We start from the raw sequence: 14,867 nt of genomic DNA on the forward strand, positions 1-14,867 counted from the left end.
GCTTCTCTGTGACGTTTTCAAGTAGCATCCCTGAGATGACTAATACAATAAATTATGGGCAGTCATTTTCAATCATCTATATAACTCCTTGCTATATGTTGCTCTGGTTGCCTTTGTCTAATTAGATCTGTAAATATTTTTAAAACCTATAGAATTATATTTATAGTCAGCTTACTACAATATTTTTCTGTTATTCAAGGCTCAAACTCCCATGATTCCATCACTGACCGAAGTTGCAGCTCCAGCAGCCATTGTGCCCTTTCCAAATAGCCTATATTTAAGTGATATATATATATATATATATATATATATATATTTTGTATATATCCATAAAAATGATGCCAGATGATTCATTATTTCGACAGGCTGACAAATGCTGCCTGCCTGTCTGTCTCGTCCTGACTCCTGATACGTTCATTACTATGGGACAGTAGAAGATCGAATTTGAATACTGAAACAATGTTGCAAATGTCGGAGAGACAGACAGCAAGGTTTATACAAATCTCCACTGTTGAAACAACTCTGCCACTTTTAACATTTGGGTTGTTATTATCAAGTATTTAGTGTGTCTTACACAGTTTTAGTGTAATTGTATGATTTCATGTCTATTGACTGTTTAGTGTTGAGCTAAACCGGAAATTGCTTCTCTGTGACGTTTTATGTAAATGTCATAATAAATGTTGTGTTCTTCTAACAGGCCTACATGTTGTCTGGACTGTTGTTTAAGACAGTTCAAACAGAGAAGACCTTGAGTATGTGTGTTCACACTAGGTACAGGAAGCATGTGTGTGTTTGTAAAGCAGAGTCAGGTTAGTTGTACTGTATGTACAGTAGTTGAGTAAACCCTTGTGAAAAAGTACTACTGAATTACTACACAAATCATATTAGTGAAGTATTGACTATGTAGAAATGTGTAGGGATTGTGTCGTGAGTGTGTAGTTTATGCACTACTCAAGATTAAACAGGGTTGAACCGGGTTGCAATCGAGGCTCATGGGATTTGTGGTCTTCTAAAGTTTTGAATCACACCGTGCCTACAGGTCATCAGGTTTTTATTTATTCTCCTCCTGCCCTCGTATTGTTATTCTACAGTGTGCTGTCTTAACAGGTTTCCACTCTGGCACTTGACGATTCAATTGAACATCATTCTATGTTGCTGTCACGGTCGTTGATGAACGGGTCAGACCAAGACGCAGCGTGAAATGCGTACATGTTTATTGAACTGAATAAACATACAAAACAACAAAAGGCATCGAAACGTGACGTCGGACGGCTATACACTAACAAGCCCAAACTCACCGAAACACAAACAAGATCCCACAACACAGGCAGGGAAACGGGCTGCCTAAGTATGATCCCCAATCAGAGACAACGAGCGACAGCTGCCTCTGATTGGGAATCACATCCGGCCAAACATAGAAATACAAACATAGAATGTCACCATAGAAAACACACACATGATATACACACCCTGACCAAACTACCTAGAGTTATATAGGTCAGGGCGTGACAGTTGCCTGTGCCATCCATGTACTTACAACAATAAATAGGCTAGCAGTCATTTTCAGGGATCAATTAACTTACTGAAAAGAGAAACTAATATTATGTTTGTGGGTCTGTTTTATTTGTGGAGTGGTGTAAAGTTACTGTTACATATTCAATAATGAAAACGTGAATTTTAAGTACTTTAGCTCGCTACTGCACTTATTATTATTATTATTATTATTATTATTATTATTATTATTATTATTATTACCAAGTAACAAGAGCACCACCATTGTATTTGTGATGTTCAGAAGTGTGGATATGTTTGTTCAATTCCCAAAATGCTCCCAAATGGCTCTCTTAACAGTTACTACAGTATGTGATTATGAAAAATGTATGCACTCACTAACTGTAAGTCGCTCTGGATAAGAGCGTCTGCTAAATGACTAAAATGTAAATGTAAGATACTGAAGTAGAGTTTTGTTGTAGTGTTCAGTAGGAAAACAGTGCTGTTTCAGTAGTAAGTAGAGATTTTTACTACTTTTCAATAGTCATCAGGTAGAGTTTTTACTGCTTGATATTGGTAGCAAAAAAAGTATCACAACACTACAGCCAGACAAAACAGGAAGTAGTTGGCTGTAGGACAATCCTGAATGTAGTCATCTTCCATCCTTTGTCATCCTGTCTTTCAGAGCCATTATGCTGGCACCATCTGTAAGTTAAACTTTCCTTTATGTTTTATGAATACTTTGTTTAGCCGTTTATATAACTTTTTTAACACAAACGATTGCTAGCCAAAACAGTCTTAGCTGTTATCCATTGTCATAGAGATGTATTGAGTTTAGCCTAGCTGTTTGCTAGCCCCATTGAAATGCAGCTATGTAGCCTCTGTTATCATCTTGCTAGCTAATAAGTATGTGTGTTTGTATGCAAATGTACAGTATGTTCATATTGGTATACTTACCCATTCTACTTACCTCTTGACCTGTTGCCAAGGAGGCTCTCGACATAAGAAGACTGGAGGCCATTGTTTATAAGATTAACATTGTTTTTCAAATGTTTTTCTGTGTTGGCTTATGTGACCTCTGTTAGCAGATGATTAGTAATGGCTTATAATTGGTAGTCTCGTGCTTGCATTTATTTTCTAAAAGGTAATGTGGTGGAGAAATGTGGCTGCAACAAAAAAGAGGATCTGAAGATAGTTAAGTCAAAGATGAATGAAGACAAGGCCTCAAAGGGATTAACAAAAAAGTGTAAATATGTAATTTATTAGGTATTTAATAATAACAAATAATGTTTGTATAAGCGTATCATTTCTTGTTTGATGATACAACTACAGTTAGAACATTTAGGGAATAAAATGTGCACTAGTCTAGTAGTGACACAGTAGTAAAACAAGAAGATATCAATAGTGATTTTGAATAGGCAAACAGTAGTAAATGTTTTCAATAGTAATTCAAAAGGGTTTATGTAGGAAATGAAAAAGGATCAGGAGCAATTCAGTTGTGATCCGTAGTGACAAAACACTACACACACAGATGGCATGGCAGTAGTAATGGCATGTACAGCAGTAATGTGTAGGCATTGTGTAGTAATTCAATAGTGAACATGTAGGAATTGTGTAGGTTTTAAGTTGTAGATACCCAAAAGCTCAGTAGTTACACAGTACTCATTAAGGGAGAATTATGTATTGATTTAAGTAGGAAATATGTAGTGTTCACCAGTAGTGAAACGTCCCAATTTATCACTCATTACTACTTAAATTATTACATAAATCGGTGTTGTGTAGATCAGAGGAGCTGATCGTGGACTACAGGAAACGGAGGGCCGAGCATGCCCCCATTCACATCGACGGGGCTGTAGTGGAGCGAGTTGAGAGCTTCAACTTCCTCAGTGTCCACAACACTAAGGACCTATCATGGTCCAAACACACCAACACAGTTGTGAAGAAGGCATGACAATGCCTCTTCCCACTCAGGAGGCTGAAAAGATTTGGCATGGGCCCTCAGATCCTCAAAAATATCTACATTTGCGCTATTGTTAGCATGTTGACTGGCTGCATCACCGCTTGGTATGGCAACTGCTTGGCATCCAACCGCAAGGCGCTACAGAGGGTAGTGCGTATGGCCCAGTAAATTACTAGGGCCGAGATCCCTGCCATCCCTGCCATCCAGGCGCTCTATACCAGTCGGTGTCAGAGGAAGGCCCTATAAATTGTCAAACACTCCAGTCACCCAAGTCATAGAATGTTCTCTCTGCTACCTCACAGCAAGCGGTACCGATGCGCCAAGTCTGGAACCAACAGGACCCTGAACAGCTTCTACCCCTAAGCCATAAGACTGCTAAATAGTTAGTCCGAATAGTATTGGCAGTGGTGGAAAAAGTACCCGATTGTCATACTTGAGTAAAAGTAAAGAAATCTTTATAGAAAATGACTCAAGTAAAAGTGAAAGTCACCCAGTAAAATACTACTTGAGTAAAAGTCTAAAAGTATTTGCTTTTAAATATACTTACGTATCAAAACTAAATGTAATTGATAAAATATGCTTAAGTATCAAAAGTAAAAGTATACATCTAAATAATTAAAATGTTCTTATATTAAGCAAACCAGACAGCCTCATTTTCTTTTTTCTTTTTAAAATGTACGGATAGCCAGGGGCACGCTCCAACACTAAGATATCATTTACAAACGAAGCATGTGCTTAGTGAATCCGCCAGATCAGAGGCAGTAGGGATGACCAGGGATGTTCTCTTGATAAGTGTGTGAATTAGACCATTTTCGTGTCCTGCTAAGCATTCAAAATGTAACAAGTACTTTTGGGTGTCAAGGAAAATGTATGGAGTAAAAAGTACAAATTTCTTTAGGAATGTAGTGAAGTAAAAGTAGTCAAAAATATAAATAGTGAAGTAAAGTACAGATACCCAAAAAAACTAGTACTTCCAAGTATTTTTACTTAAGTACTTTACACCACTGGCTATTGGTTAACTATTTAACTATCTGCATTGACCCTTTATGACTCATCACATAGGCTGCTGCTACTGTTTATTATATATCCTGTTGCCTAGTCACATTACCCCTACCTATATGTACATATCTATCTCAATTACCTCGTACCCCTGCACGCCGACTCTGTACTGGTACCCCGTGCATATAGCCAAGTTATCGTTTCTTACTCATTGTGTATTTATTCCTCTTTTTTATAATTGTTTCTATTATTTCTCTTTTTTTCTCTCTGAATTGTTGGGAAGGGCCGGTAAGTAAGCATTTCACTGTTAGTCTACACCTGTTGTTTACGAAGCATGTAAAAATATAATTTGATTTGATTTGATACGGCCTACCCGCATGCAGTGGATGTTGCAGGATCGGATGGAAAGCATGATCTGTCTGTAACCTTTTGTGTTCTCACAAATATTGTAATTAATTTACCAGAATGTTACATCTTCATCCCATAAGTGTTGATGTTACAGCTATCTTTAGACATATAGCCAGTACCACAACTGAGGTATATATTTATAACCCACCCAGGCCTATCTGAAGTATGAAAATGATCAATGAAATCACCAGGTAGCCTATTGTTGCCAATCAGTTGTGTTGTGACAAGGTAGGGGGAGTATACAGAAGATAGACCTATTTGGTAAAAGACCAAGTCCATGTTATGGCAAGAACAGCTCAAATAAGCAAAGAGAAACGACAGTTCATCATTACTTTAAGACATGAAGGTCAGTCAATACGGGAAATTTGAAGAACTTTGAATGTATCTTCAAGTGCAGTCACTAAAACCATCAAGCGCTATGATGAAACTGGCTCTCATGAGGACCACCACAGGAATGGAAGACCCAGAGTCACCTCTGCTACAGAGGATAAGTTTATTAGAGTTACCAGCCCAAATAAATGCTTTACGGAGTTCAAGTCACAGACAAATCTCAACATCAACTGTTCAGAGGGGACTGTGTGAATCAGGCCTTCATGGTATAATTGCTGCAAAGAAACCACTACTAAAGGACACCAATAAGAAGAAGAGACCTGCTTGGGCCAAGAAACATGAGCAATGGACATTAGACCGGTGGAAATGTTTCCTTTGGTCTAGAGTCCAAATTTGAGATTTTTGGTTCCAACCGCCATGGGTTTGTGAGACGCGGTGTGGGTGAATGGGTGATCTCCGCATGTGTATTTCCCACCGTGAAGCATGGAGGAGGAGGTGTTATGATGTGGGGGTGCTTTGCTGGTGACACTGTCTGTGATTTATTTAGAATTCAAGGCACACTTAACCAGCATGTTTTTTGTGTGAAAATAAAATACAGAAATATCTAATTTAAGTATTCACACCGCTGAGTCAATACTTTGTAGAAGCACATTTTGTAGCAATTACAGTTGAAACTTTCTGGGTATGTCTCTAAGAGCTTTCCACACCTGGATTGTGCAACGTTTGCCCAATATCCTTTGAAAATTCTTCAAGCTCTGTCAAATTGGTTGTTGATCATTGCTAGACAACCATTTTCAGGTCTTGCCATAGATATTCAAGAATAATTAAGTAAAAACTGTAACTCGGCCACTCAGGAACATTCACATTCACTTTTGGTAAGCAATTCCAGTGTAGATTTGGTGTTCTCCTGCTGAAAGGTGAATTCATCTCCCAGTGTCTGGTGGAAAGCAGACTGAACCAGGTTTTCCTCTAGGGTTTTGCCTGTGTTTAGCTCCATTCCGTTTCTTTTTTTATCCTGAAAAACTCCCCAGTCCTTAACAATAACAAGCATACCCATAACATGATGCAGCCACCATTATGCTTGAAAATATGGAGAGTGGTACTCAAACATATTTGCCCCAAACATAACACTTTGTATTCTGGATAAAAAGTGAATTGCTTTGTCACATTTTTTTAACAATATTAATGTAGTGCCTTGTTGTAAACAAGAAGCATGTTTTGGAATATTTTTATTCCGTACAAGCTTCCTTCTTTTCACTCTGTCAATTACGTTAGTATTGTGGAGTAACTGCAATGTTTTGTCCTATTACAGCCATTCAACTCTGTAACTGGTTTAAAGTCACCATTGGCCTCATTGTGAAATCCCTGAGCGGTTTCCTTCCTCTCTGGCAATTGAGTTAGGAAGGACGCTTGCATCTTTGTAGTGACTGGGTGTATTGATACACCATCCAAAGAGCAATTAATAACTTCACCGGGCTCAAAGGGATATTCAATGTCTGCTTCTTTTGAAAAAAAAAAAGTTTTATCTACCAATAGGCGCCCTTCTTTGCAAGGCATTGCAAAACCTCCCTGGTCTTTGTGGTTGAATCAGTGTTTGAAATTCACTGCTCGACTGGAGGACCTTACAGGTAATTGTATGTGTGGGGTACAAAGATGAGGTAGTCATTCATGTTAAACACTTTTATTGCACACAGAGTGAGTCCATGCAACTTATTTTGTTACTTGTTAAGCACATTTTTACTCCTGAACCTATTTAGGCTTGCCATAACAAAGGGGATTGAATACTTATTCACTCAAGACATTTCAGCTTTTCATTTTTAATTAATTTGTAACAATTTCAAAAACATAATTACACTTTGCATATTATTAATTGTGTGTAGGCCAGTGACAAAAAAATCTAAATTTAATCATTTTAAATTCAGGCTGTAACACAACAAAATGTGGAAAAATTAAACGGGTGTGAATACTTTCTGAAGGCACTGTAGTTAACAACTTCCTTCAAACCGCACACAGAAACATAAAAATGGTATCCACGAGTTCATCTGACTGAGGAAGTAGATAAAGGGCCTCATTGCCAAAATCCTGAAGTATCCTTTTAATATTTGTATACCACATGATAACATACTACAGTGTACAGTGTTCCATAAGATTGCCTGGTGTACTTCCAAGGGACTTGCATGTACGGGACATCCAAGACATTTATGTACAGGACATTAAGGCACGAATGGTGTAGATTATACAAGACTATACATGGTCAAATTCTACAGAGCTAACATTCTACAAGGATGACATTAGAGCTGATCATACTATTCGGCTATATCCCTTCACCAGTATCCCAGAGTGCACTGGGTGTATGCCACTGGGCCAGTCCAAGGTGACCCCACAGATAGAACAATGAGCCAGATGTTTCACCGGATGTATAAATCTGAAGCATCCGGTTGGCATTTCCACCCACCACCAAATATGGTGATGAGAGGAAGCCCAGTGGCTGGCAGTGGGAGAAGATGGAGCGAGATGGATTTTGGCCGACATTTTGATAAATTTCTCATTGATGAAGCATTTTATCTCAATACAGTTTTCTGTTCCCAGAACTAGTTATGAACAGAGTGGACTACGTTTTGTAGACTTTACCCTTTACCAAAGTTTCAAAAAATTGTGTTGTTTAGGAGTGCAAGGGCGAATTGAGTTATTGCACACGCACACTTCACAGAGTAGGCGTTCCCTAACGGAAATATGCAAATACATGCTAGAACATGCCAATAGGATCTCTCTAGCTCATGCTTGACTCAGCCCATCTCCTTGCTTGTTTTGCCCACTATGATTCATTTGCTCCCATTGGAAACGACAGGCTGTGGTCTATCTTGGGTTAGTTATAAACGTCTTTGGTGACCCTGCTGTCTGTGTCTGTCACGCTCTGCTAGCTTCTGTTCTTTGTCTGAGGTGCTAATGCTAACGTATTCCCCTGTTAGCCTGGAGGAAACAGGACCCATATGCATTATGCACACATCACTACCCCAGCACTGTCACGCTACTGACGCTAGCACGCTCACCTGCCCCCACACATACTTCTCTGCTATCTTTTGTTCCCTTCTATCTTGTCTTGTTTTCTGATCTGTTGCTGGCTAGTACCTTTCATTACACGCACTACTAAAGGGCAGGTAGCTGATCGGGCAGCTGTGTGATACATCGAGAGAAGTATTCGTTTCTACTGAGAAGGAAAATCCTAAATCCACTATGTTATGTTCTGTCTGATAATGAGTTTGTTTCTCCTTGGGCTCCCTAATACTTTGCATGCACGCACGCACGCACACACACCCCACACAGGCAGTAGATGCTGCAGAGAAAACGCTGGCAGTAGAGTTAATAGGTGTTTACACAGGCTGCACCTTTAAAGGTGATCCACAGAGAGAGGCTGGTCACTGAGCTAAAGGGAGTGAGTGAGGGAGGATGAGAGAGAGAGAGGCTGGTCACTAAGAGGGAGGGAGGTAGGGAGGGAGGGGGAGAGAGACTGTCAGGCAGATACATTGAGAAAGTGATTGAGAGGGAGAGAGCACACTAAGGTTGCTCAGATCAGCAGTAGCTATTGGTACAGGGTAAGCCCAGCAGCAGTTTTAGCTTTAGTTTAGGAAGCAGAAGCCGCATCCTCTCCATCTGCCTGTCTGCCTGCCTGCTGCCAGTAGCTGGCGTACGTGTGTCTGTGTGTTCAGAGACTGGCGGGCAGTGCCGTCTGTGTGTGTGTGTGTGTGACAGCCATGTGTGTGGAGCTGCAGGACCATGTCTGACTCTTTTTGGACTGTGCTCTCCAATTTTTCCCTGCCGGAGAGAAGCCTGCTGCGCCGATCCAAGAGGTATCTCTCCATTTCCTCTTCTCTGCTCCCTTGCTTTCTCAGTTTTAATCTGTCTGTCTCTATAATGTGTCTCCTTACCCCTTTTCCCTCTTCCTCTTTTTCTATGCGTCTCCTCTCCCTCTTTCTCTCTGGTGTGTTTTCTGCTGGACTTGGTTTTAAGATGAAGGTCATGAAACTACTTTTGCCAGTCTGGTGAGGGATAATAGGTTGCATGCAGTTTCTGGTGCTTAGTGAGGATTTGAGTTTCCTTGTAATTAACATTTCTGAGGTATGATCCCACCATATTGCGCACATTTAGCCCAGTTATATTGCTCTCTCCCTCTCCCTCCCTCTCTCTGTCTCTCTCTCTTTCTCACTCTTAATATGTAGATGTGGCTTTTAGACAGGGAAGACAGAGCTGTACTTACCAGCAAATTTATACCTCCCTGTTAATAACATTGAGCTTTGTAACACACACACACATTTCTTATCTCTCTACAGTCAACAGTGTACACTCTTAGAAAAAAAGGTGCTATCTAGAACCTAAAAGGGTTCTTCGGCTGTCCCCGTTTTTGGTTCCAGGTAGAACCCTTTTGGGTTCCATATAGAACCCATTCCACAAGGGGTTCTACCTGGAACCAAAAACGGTTCTCCTATGGGGACAGCCGAATAACCCTTTTGGAACCCTTTTTTCTAAGAGTGTAACGCTTAGACACACTCTGGGCAGACAGACAAACAGACAGATAGACAGACAGGGAGTTAGGCAAGGAGGAGGTGACTCTTGCTCAGCAACAGTGGGCTGTGCTCTGCTGCCTAGGGAGGGAGGGAGTGGGCAGGCCAGGTTGGGCTGTCTCTCACTGATTCACCGTAGTCTTATGGACTTGACATGGAACTACCAGAGCATCTAGACTATGGATGTAGCCATTCTAGCGAGCTGAAACCCCCTTATTTTGACTGTGCTGGTCACGTGAGCACTGCCCCTCTCTCTCTCTGACCATTTTTTTCCATCTCTGCTCTCAGTTTGATCTGCTGTTGTATAATTTCTCTGGTCTCTCCTCAGCTACCTGCTGCTCTTTGAAGCTCCCGCCTGTGAAATGTGTATGTATGTGTGTTCTCTAAAGCCACTGGGCTCCGATACGTCCACTCAGAAACACAGGTGGATGTGCACACACACACACAATGGACTTTCGTTCGCTTATCTAGATAGACTGATCTTAGATATTTGTGTGTGTGGTACCACAGCAGGGTCAGTTTAATGAGCCACCTATGCAGCTGTTTGCTCACTGCTTGTTAATTTATCTCTCCTGTCAACTCTGCTGCTGTCGCTGTCACTGCGTGGTGTGTTTGTGTGTGTGACTCTGACAGGGTGACAGCACCCTGTATATGATGGTAATTACGTAGTAGATAGATAACCCTGTCTCATTCATCTCTGCTAATCCTAACGCCTGTTTACATAGCAGCAACCCTGCTGCTCACCTTAACCTAGCCCCTGAGTGTGTGTGATCGTGTCTGGCAGCATGTGTGTGAGTGCATGTGTGAGTGCATATGTGAGCGCGTGCACATGTAGGACTTAGAAGGGCTCAAAACTGTGACCAAAACACTTGCATTTGTAACCCTTTGACTTGGCAGTGCGACACCACATTTCTTTAGCTGGTCACGTTCGTTTTTGGTTCACAATTTCTGAAATCCAGATTTATTCAAACAGCAATTGGTATGCAACAATGGGTATGCAGACCAGGTATTCAAAACATTTGGTCCAAAGTCTTGGTTGAATCTTTGCAATAGTCAATTCAGTCATCATGCGCTGTTTGAATGAAAATGTCTAAAGGCTTTTCCAAAAAACCTTCCCAATTAAATGTTGACTGCGGTGTAGGCCTACCTGGCAGAATTATATCTGATGATATATATATAAATCGTGGGGCATTTGTTTGCAAACTCTGCCATCACATGTACATGTAGCCTACACAGTACAAAACCATAGCTAGCCAAACTCAATGGTCTCTTGCTAGAAGCACAATTGAATTAAAGGACTCCCAAAAATATTTGCCCGATTGTTCCCAGACCTCAAGTGGTATCTTGATGTGATTTTAGTATTGTTGTGGACTTAGAACATCCCATTTTTGAGAGTGAAAACCTGCAAACCTGCAAAAACTCGTAAACCTGGAAAAGTAAAACATGAAAAACTGAATTTACCAAAAGATAAAACTGATTTTATAGGGCCCTACAACTGTAGAGTGACTGTTCAAAATCGCTAACAATAACACCCTTTTTTAGATTGTGCAACGGTTTTATGGTTTCCCTCCAAACAATCAATGTAAATATGATATTGTCAAGTTAAAATGTAATAGCTTGAGAGATGGGAATGTGTGAGAGAATGTTCTGGAACATCTTCAGACCTAGTCAGTGCTTTCTGAATGTCCCCATGGAGCTCTCACCCTCTCTCTTTTAAACCTCTCTCTCTCTCTCTTCTTATCTGTCCTCCTTTCTTCTTCTCTCCTTCTCTCTCTGTGGGAGCAGATTAGGGGAGTTGAATTATTCCTCTGACTCAATGGAGTCAGGGACTGAGGGAGGGAGCCTCCCTGTGTACAGGCCACCTGTCTCTGTCTGTCCATCCGTCACTCATATTGTGTCTCTACAGTGTATTGGTCTCCCGGGGTGCGTGCGTTGCGTGTTTAGCCAGCCTGTTATTGTATTCTGGAAGCCTTGCCATGAAATGTGCTGCAGTGTTACATTGTCTATATCCTCCTGATGATAGAAAACTAGGGATTGATTATTATATCCTCCATCCTCTGTTTTTCTCCCCCCCCCCCCTTCGCCCTTTTCCCCTTTGATCTTTTTGTCTAATCATCTTGCATTCTTAGCTTCCTGGCTGTGAGGGATTTGTACAGTCATAGCACAATCAATACCTGATTGAGGCAGTAGAGACCTAGTGATACACTCAGTGGGCATTTTACCCCATTCAAGAAAATGGTTGGCTACTGCAGACAGTGAGTCATGTGGCCGTGACTTGCTACATAAAGCAGGCAGACAGGCATCGAGGCATACAGTTATTGTTCAATTGAACGTTAGCCTGGGGAACACCTTCAAGACTGTTGGAAAAGCATTCCAGGTGAAGCTGGTTGAGAGAATGCCAAGATTGTGCAAAGCTGTCATCAAGGCAAAGGGTGGCTATTTGAAAAATCTCAAATATAAAATATATTTTGATTTGTTTAACACCTTTTTTGGTTACTACATGATTCCATATGTGTTATTTCATAGTTTTGATGTCTTCACTACTTTTCTACAATGTAGAAAATAGTAAAAATAAAGAAGAACACTTGAATGAGTAGGTGTGTCCAAACTTTTGACTGGTACTGTATACTAAATTCATTTTTAAACGGATGGGTGTATTTGTGTTAAAATACACCAGTTTTACTATTTTGGACCACCAGGCTGTTGATGTCATGCAGCCTGTAATTTTTGTGTTTATACTTTTTCATAACTACAACGACAAGTTTGATGTCGGACGACAATAGAATGTTCATGATGTCACTGTGACAACTGTCTACAGACATGTTGATAGACATAGTATAAACCAGCCTTGAGTCTTGAAATCTTTGGTTGTTTAGTACACTACCGTACTCGCTCTGTTTCAGGGACGGCTTGTTCAATAGGGCGATATGGGCGACGCACTGCCAAACGGGAAAAGGAAGGGATTTTTTTTCTAATCAATTATAAAAAAATAAAAAAATAAAAAAAATTATATATTTTTTTAATAAATTTATAAAAAATTATATCACGGCAACAGCAGTTATCAGTGTTCACGTCTGATCTGCCAGCCACTAAATGTCAAATCAGGCTAAAGTCGTGCTTCAAATGGCCCCGCCCGTTTTTTGGGCGATTTCAGTCAGGTTGAAAATCGCCCAGAAGTCTCTCATAGCCTGTCATGTAAAATCTATTTTTTCACATTTCAAAGCTTTCAATACATTCTCTATGGGTGTCTGTGTGCATGCACTTACGCGCTTTCGTCATACGTGACGTAACGTTGAACGTAACTAAGACAATGGCGGCTATCAGCGTCTATGTTGCGACCTGCAGTGTGGCGTTATTTTATGTTTTTAATTTGTAGACTTAGTTTACAAACATTCTGCAAACATTCTGCTTTGGACTGATCTTCGGTTTTGGACTGATCTTGTTGATCGTGTACATACCCGCTACGAACGGACTAAATAATGAAAACGCTGCTGGCAGAGAGGTGGAGCCGGCCACCTTCACCCTGGTCAGAGCGGACCGCGATCCTGGTAAGAGAGCGACTGTACCCCGACATTGAACTGCTTTCTGTGTCATTGAACCTTACTATTGTTGATAAAACAAGTTTACTGGAGAACGGAGAAAAAGTAGAGACTTTTGGACAAGGTGGATAATTGTATAATATAAGGCAGTTTATTCAGAGGTAAAGATATCTGCAATCGCGTTCACGGACCCGTTCGTCAAACTCTTAGGGAGCTATAAATCAAGCCCCATTACTTACCATATCAGATAAGAGAAATTGCTGCAGCTACATATATTTTACATCCTGGCCCTACATAGTTCACTATTTGCATCACTTACCAAAATATTACATGTGGTCATATATGCTTGGAAAGTGGAGATGCCATAGAACGTCAAAAAAGTAAACATTGCTGGAGACACATTGCGTTTGCTAGCGAAGAGATTTGTTGTGGCAAATGAACTTGGGCTGGGAATTGCCAGGAACCTCACGATAAGATATATGCATCAGCATTGCGTAGTCTCATGATTCTATACGTATTGCGATTCGATACTGTGATTTTATTGCGCACCATATGTCTGTTGCAGAGGGATCAGAAAGCCATGAGAACGAGTTTTGATCAGTCATGGAAATAAAAGTGCTGAAAACAAATTGGCTCCCAATGTGAAAAGATTGAGAACAAGCTATGAAGGAACAATAATGGTGTTTTGGTGCAGGTACAGCCAACTAGCGCTAAAATATTGCGATATTGTCAATACAGTATATCGTAAAGTATCACTATGTAACTCGATTTCTTTCACCCCAATCCCTCAAATTAACGGTAAATAACTGAATTGTTTGCCCCACATTTAGCTAAGATGATTTGCTAGCCAGCTAAAATGTTTTATTTAGTTAGCAGTCGCATCTACAATAGTTTACTGTCAATAACATGTCTCCAAAAATGACGTGGTGTCTCCAATTGTGTTGACATTTTACAATTGCAATGCGCATCCATGAGTATCCACTTTCTGTAGCTCAGCTGGTAGAGCATGGTGCTTGTAACGCCAAGGTAGTGGGTTCGATCCCCGGGACCACCCATACACAAAAATGTATGCACGCATGACTGTAAGTCGCTTTGGATAAAAGCGTCTGCTAAATGGCATATATTATTATTATTATTATTATTATCTGAAGAGAGCCCCGAAACATTGTGTGCAGACATTTTATGCAATAAATGAAGTAGGTTCAATCTAGTAGTTCTGATCTTCTGATTGGTCCTGATGAGTTGGGCGAGGTCCCCTCCAGGCTACTGTCACTGTTGCATTGGCTCTGAGTCGGGTTCTCTGTCTTCAAATGTTCAGCCTAAGAGAGGGGATTTTTGTGTGTGTGTGTGTGTGTGTGTGTGTTTAACAGTGATGATGTGTGTGTGTGTGTGTGTTTAACAGTGATGATGTGTGTGTGTGTGTGTGTGTTTGTGTGTGTGTGTGTCCTCAGAGCAAGAACTCGTGAGTTGGAAGAACTGAGAGGCCTATGGCGTGGGTGTTGTCCTTGGCCACCTGCTGACAAGGCTGACAAGATAGGACCCTTTTGTCCATTGTTATTGGATAGGAACATAACTTATAAC

At 40.7% G+C, this 14,867-nt stretch overlaps 1 protein-coding gene across 3 annotated transcripts in view; it reads left to right on the top strand.

Annotated features, from left to right (window-relative positions):
- The window catches only part of LOC121540426 (microtubule-associated serine/threonine-protein kinase 2-like), a 166,115-nt gene that overhangs the window by 46,124 nt on the left and 105,124 nt on the right, over positions 1-14,867 (top strand). For 2 of the 3 annotated variants that reach the window (XM_045207755.1, XM_045207756.1), the window contains exon 1: positions 8,935-9,036. The exons of the other annotated variant lie outside the window; for it this stretch is intronic. In XM_045207755.1, coding sequence (XP_045063690.1) covers positions 8,963-9,036 — 74 coding nt within the window. In that variant the 5' untranslated portion in view covers positions 8,935-8,962. Of the gene's footprint in view, positions 1-8,934; positions 9,037-14,867 lie in introns of those variants that run through there. 3 annotated transcript variants of the gene reach the window in all.

The sequence above is a fragment of the Coregonus clupeaformis genome, chromosome 26 (genome assembly GCF_020615455.1).
Source record: "Coregonus clupeaformis isolate EN_2021a chromosome 26, ASM2061545v1, whole genome shotgun sequence".
Taxonomy (NCBI): domain Eukaryota; kingdom Metazoa; phylum Chordata; class Actinopteri; order Salmoniformes; family Salmonidae; genus Coregonus; species Coregonus clupeaformis.